The sequence below is a fragment of the Pinus tabuliformis genome, chromosome 3_1 (genome assembly GCF_031772625.1).
Source record: "Pinus tabuliformis cultivar Carrire ecotype Pingquan chromosome 3_1, CPIR1, whole genome shotgun sequence".
Lineage (NCBI taxonomy): Eukaryota > Viridiplantae > Streptophyta > Pinopsida > Pinales > Pinaceae > Pinus > Pinus tabuliformis.
In genome coordinates this window covers 688,519,827-688,525,826 of record NC_142301.1, presented here as the reverse complement: position 1 = coordinate 688,525,826, position 6,000 = coordinate 688,519,827, and the positions used below count along the sequence as shown (strand labels likewise).

Here is a 6,000-nt window from a genome sequence, read left to right as displayed (position 1 = left end):
CATATGGCTTAACACTACCCACGATATTTGTTGATTTAACTATGGTAAATGTTTGTTTTAATGACCCTTTTTGATATGCGACATATCTTTACTAACCACTCCATACTAATTCGTTGGATGGCTCTTTATTGGTTGGATTCAAATATGCCCAATTTTTATGGCATAAGTTTAATATAACAAACTTTTTAATATATTAACTTTTGTTTTGTTAATATATATGAATTTTGGTTATTATGTTTATTTTTATTTTTTACAAGATATTTTAATATTTTGTTTTTTTATCTTTTTGTAGGAGAGAAGGAACCAATGGATGAGCACCAAGTGTCAATGGCTAATAGGCCATTAGTTGGTTGCCATGTAATCCGTGGGTCTCACTTGCTGATTGGGATGCCACGTGGCACATTGTGGGCCCCGCTTTTTACCTTGTCATGTCAAACTTTGAAGAGCTCTATCTCCCTCATACGAGCTCGGATTTGAGTGCCGTTCACACCGTTGGAATGAGGACGATGATAAATTTTGTATGTGTCTAGAGCCATCTGGATCACCGGATCAACAATGGAGGGTGAATTTGAGACCCCTGTGGATTTTTCGAAGATAACAGGGGGGTCCGAAAAGTTGATTTTCCGAAACTGCCCGCTCATATGTGGTCGCCTCACGTTGAGTTCGAGACCCCCCACTCCAATATTGTTAACTACCCACCCCAAAAACCACTCTTCATTCTCGCTTCCACTCTCACTCCTGTTCATACCCCGCCACTTGTCCCTCTCCTATTCACTCCCACCAAATAACCATTAAATCATTAGTTCCTCCCACCAAACAGCTAAGTAACCGTTAAATAATTAATTCTTCCTACCAATGTCTAGCGTATTAATTAGACACACCCAAAAACGGTTACAATATGCTAAATCCGTTAAAACCTCCTCTTTAAAAAAATGTATTACCCTGCATTCTCCTTTTTTTTTCACCATTTCTCCTTCTCGTAGCACCAGTGAGGCCTTGAATTTCACAAATACGCAGTCATCCTCATATGCCAGTCATCACCATAGCTTGGTAATTCGACACACTAGCTGATAATTTGTTGTTCAAAGATGTCTTCTCACAAAGGAAAATCAAAATTAGTTGTAGAAATCCCTACATTGCCCTCTGTAATTAACCTAGATGAGCTCCCTCTGGTCGATAATCAATACAAAATCTCAGAAACCCAGTGCGAGTTTGATCTATATGAACTCCACAATCAGGAAAACCAGAAATTCATAGATGTTAGTGATGAATTGAGTATCTGAGAGTCTTTCTTGCCTCAATTTGTCTTTCCCCAAGCTCATACCTTCCCAGAATTTTTCACGTGGTGCCATCTCAGGTATCTTCCCAGTCAGAGGGCTGTAATTGCCCAAAACAATGAAGTTTTATTTTCCATTACACTTGAATCCATATCCTGATCACTCCAAATCAATTTCCAAGCTCCTCTGCACCCCTTTTCTATTGATTCCCTCATGGAGATTTATCAGAAACTCACATTTCCTCAGCAAGCCTATATATTTGAGTCATTCCTATCTGAAAATTCTGAGTTACCTAGAACTAATCCGCTCTATTCCACTTCAATTTTTCCATAATGTCAAGGCAAGTTATTTCCATGGTCACTTTTTTGTTAGGTTATCCTACCAATACTTGGGCAGATGAAGTGATATTGACATTTTTATCAGTGTTATCTGTAGGTAATAACCCCTCGTTGATTTTAAATTAAAGTCAGTTTTTGTTGGACATTATTCATGATTAGTTTCTAAAGTTTTATGCTGAAGGTGCATTTAAACATCAATCAGTTCTTGTGTATTTACTTTTATTTCATCAAACAGAAAGGTTTAAATTCCCATTGCCGAAGTTAGATTCACAAGGAAAACATCAATCAGTCATTCACTGGACTTCCTTGGTAAGGAAGAACACATAAGAGTATTCCTTCAGTGACTTTGTAAACCAAATTTTGCATATTTCCTTATGTCTTCTTAGCAACGATGTAATACCAAGGATTTCACCTGAAATTAGAAGAATTTTGCACCTTGCTGACCAAGACAAAATTGGATACTACTAACTTTACTATAAGTATACAGAGATTACAATATATGGATGTGAATGCCCTCCCTACAGGTTACCAGTATTTGTGCCAATAAGGATCTTTGCCTTAGAATACATTAGGAAAATGATGAATATAGACGATATTCATTTTGTATCCAAGAAATAGAAAGCAGAATTCAAGCTGAAGGCACAAATTGGCCCTTTGATTGTCAATACTAGAGCTTTAGCAAAGGAGGCAGATAATTTGTTAAAGTAGATGAAATTCAAGTTGAGTTTTACTTGGTCCTATGATCCCTTGGGAATGATTTTGTTAAACACACATGGACAGCAAGAGAGATATGAAAGATAAAACATGCAATACATTTTTTATTAACATGAGATATACATTTATAGTACATTATGTGACTCTTGGGTTTCAGATCCCAAGGTCTCTTGGACTGCTTTGGTCTATTCGGCTTCCACACTAACCCATTTAGGATTAGGTGTCCAACATTCCCCCCCTTAATCCGAAGGGTTATGTATGAGTCCAAGAAGAGAGCTGTAATATAAACTGTGCAAAAAAATGCATGGCAGCACTAGGCTAAATGTGCTCTATGAAATGTTGGTATAAAGGGCAATGGTTTAAGGATGAGCACCAACACTGGAACGCTTAGTGCAGTTCCCGGAACTCTTCCAAAACTGGCAAGAAACTGAAGTTTTCTGCTAGAGGAAGTGATCCTATTGTTTTAAAGAGGGAAACCTTCAACCATAAAAGGGAGGTCTCACCCCGCATAAAAGGTAAAACTTCAACCTGAAAAGGGAAGTCTCAACCTGTGATGGTTTAAGGATAACCAACAACTCTGGAATGCTTAATGCAATTCCTGGAACTCTTCCAAAACTGGCAAGAAGCTGGAGTCTTCTGCTAGAGGAAGTGTTCTCAATTGTGTTCCTGGAACTCTTCCAAAACTGGCAAGAAGCTGAAGTCTTCTGCTAGAGGAAGTGTCCCAGATTTCCAACTGAAGGCATGTTCAGGCATCTTTGTCTCTGGCTACAATTCTGAAACTGGTGTGACAGGTTGTGGCTCAGGCTCACTTGATGTGGCTTTGAAGCTTGTAGATGACCATCATTTCCCCCCCTGTTAGATACAAGGTGAGAAGATGGAGAAAACTCAACTGCAAGACTGTTCAATACTCTGGAACAAGTTCTGACATGTGTTTGGAATATCTTCTTGGCTGTTGATGCCCATTGCCAAGAAGCGATCCATCCAAGATGAATCTTTTTTCTTGCAGGACGTTTGTTTCTGAAGCATCTGTGTGAAGAATGGCTGGTTTTATGACAGTGCTTACATGGATGAAGATCAAAACAGTGATCTTTCAGATGGCCAACTCGGTCACAGTGTTGGCATTTCACGATCTGTTGTTGTTGTTGTTGTTGTTGCTGTGGAAGAGGGGCAGAGTCTGGAACAGCTGAAGCTGAACTGTCATGAGGAGCAGTTGAACTGTCATGAATGAATCCAGCACTCTGAAACTGAATGGGCTTGGCATAGTCTAGAATATGAAAGGACAAGTCCTTGTCATATCCAAGACCAGTTCTGTGCTTGTTGTGGACAAGCTGTTCCCAAGGTCTGATGATGGGCTTGGGAAGTGCAGACTGAGTTTCTGCATCTGCATGTACAATTTCTGCTTTATTTGAATGAACAGTAACATTATTGACTTGCTGTTGATGGGTTGCAGTCTCAATGTTCTGAACAGAAACAGGTTCAGAATGATGTCTATTTTGATGTAGCTCTTCTCGCTGTAGTTGTGATTCAAGCTGCAAAAAATCAATGTTTTCTTGTGCATGTTGTAAAGATGTTTGAATATCTTTGAGAGTGTCTTTGCTGACTTTAACTGTGCTTCCATCAGCCGATAATATTAGAGTGTTTAAAAACTCCAATAATCCATGAATTTTCTCCATTATTTAAACAATCAAATCAATAAATGACCACGTTTCCTACTTTCGTACCAAACCAGAAATCTGACTTGTAGAGCTCCAAAATTTGTGTAGCCTCTGTTAGAAAAGTTCATCAACCGTATAGCCTAAATTAAGTAAGCTCTTGTTTCCAAACTCAAGCTGCCGACCAGAAATAAGAAATCCTTTTTGTTTCTCCTGCTTAATGGCATATGGAAGCAACCATAATTAAAAACACACGATAATGTGAGAGACGCTTTACATAGAGTCACATGAGACAACGTTACTTAAATGGACAACGGTGGTATATGGATAGCGTATGCATATGGAGGTATGAGTAGCGCAATGTTATACAAGGAAACAAATAGAAAACAATGGTATGTTAATGAATGGAGACAGCGTAAATATCAATGACTAGAGACAACATATGGTTAACGCTGCGATATCACAAGAATGGCCTCAAACTCTGTCCTGCTCTGGGTTTCTTGATAACAAAAATATCAGTTGGAAATTCAACTAGAAAAACAAAACGCAGAACCTTGGTGAAGATGCAAATGTGCTACCACCAAATCCAGGCGGTTTATTACCAAAAGGAATGGAAGACGATGTAGCTGGTGTAGATGCAATAGATGCTTGACCGAAGGCAATTGTTTGACCACCTGAAAGTGCAATCATAAAATCGACCCACAGTTTATGGCAGCGTATGGCTCTTCTTTTAATGGTTTATGGCAGCGTATGGCTCTTCTTTTAATGGAAAAATCGGCCCATAAGCCTCACAAAGTGATAATATTTTCCAGTTGATCTCGCATCAACCATCACATTCCCTATCATCTCTGCATAAATCTTACAAGTTGTGTCAAACCCAAAACTTGTTGGAACTTCCTTGGACTTAAGATCACCATCAATTGTTTTTGGACAGCCAATCACCTGTGTTTTTAACTTTTTCTCTCTGAATTTTTCTGCAAGAAGGAAGGCATTTGTATTTGAATCATCTCCACCAATGACAACAAGACCATCTAAATCAAGCTTCAGTACAGTCTCCTCCGCTTGCTTGAACTGTTCGGGAGTCTCAATTTTGTCTCGGCCACTGCAAGAAATAAAAGATGGCAAAAAAATCTGGCGCAACAACCAACAACTCTGCTCGCCAGCCTACCAAAACAGTGAAGACGACCCCTACAAAAGCCAATGCACGATTGGAAACGAAGCAAGAGGCAACAAACACAAAGGTCCCCCCGAAAGTTCAATCACGCCGTGAAAAGTACGAAAAGTATACTAAACATCTGGAATTCGTCACAGAACCCAGCAGAGACACGGGCACGGGCTACACCAATGGCACCGGGCAGACCGTCGATTGGTTATTGCCAAATCAAACGGGAAATTTTCATAATCTGACCAGAAGGCTGGGCTTCAACAGAGGTGGGCAAACCATTGATTGGTTATTGAACTTGGCATCTAATGAATTTCTAAATCTCACCTTCTCGCTGGGCTTCCAGTATAATGGTGTAGAAACAATAAAATGGTTATTACAGCAGGCAAAGCCCGCCATTGACAATAGAAACAATACACAGGTATATAATCATCCCCTTGCATCTCCCGCTACTGTTACAGGATACCCAGCCACATATTTCATTATTCCTGCTGGGCCACCTTTGAATCCAAACAAAGTGCTATCCTTAGTGTTATTTTGCACGTAATCGAACAATCCCGCAATGACATTGTGACCACCTGGAGCCTGGCCAACAGAAAGCACGACACCGATGTTCAATTTTCGGTCTAATTGTAAAGCCGCTGTATCGCTCGGCTCGAGATGGACCGATGGCTGTTCGTAGAGTTGCGGAAATAGTTTAGCAATGTCCTCTGGACTTCCAGCAGCGTGTATGGCTGTGTGGGTGTGAGAAGACGTCCAGCAGATCAAAATTCTACGGAGAACGAATAGCCATCGACCAGAAAGGAGACAACATCGACCAGGGCGAGGACGTACGACGCACAAAACAGAGACAAAGT

General features: G+C 40.1%; 1 protein-coding gene across 1 annotated transcript in view; it reads right to left on the bottom strand.

Annotated features, from left to right (window-relative positions):
- Positions 1-4,743: 4,743 nt before the first annotated feature.
- Positions 4,744-6,000, bottom strand: part of LOC149188996 (pyrophosphate--fructose 6-phosphate 1-phosphotransferase subunit beta-like) — a 79,811-nt gene continuing 78,554 nt past the window's right edge. Inside the window, exons 5-6 of the mRNA XM_089410097.1 lie at positions 5,618-5,877; positions 4,744-5,136 (exon numbers count right to left, since the gene is read on the bottom strand). Coding sequence (XP_089266223.1) covers positions 4,744-5,136; positions 5,618-5,877 — 653 coding nt within the window. The remainder of the gene's footprint in view (positions 5,137-5,617; positions 5,878-6,000) is intronic.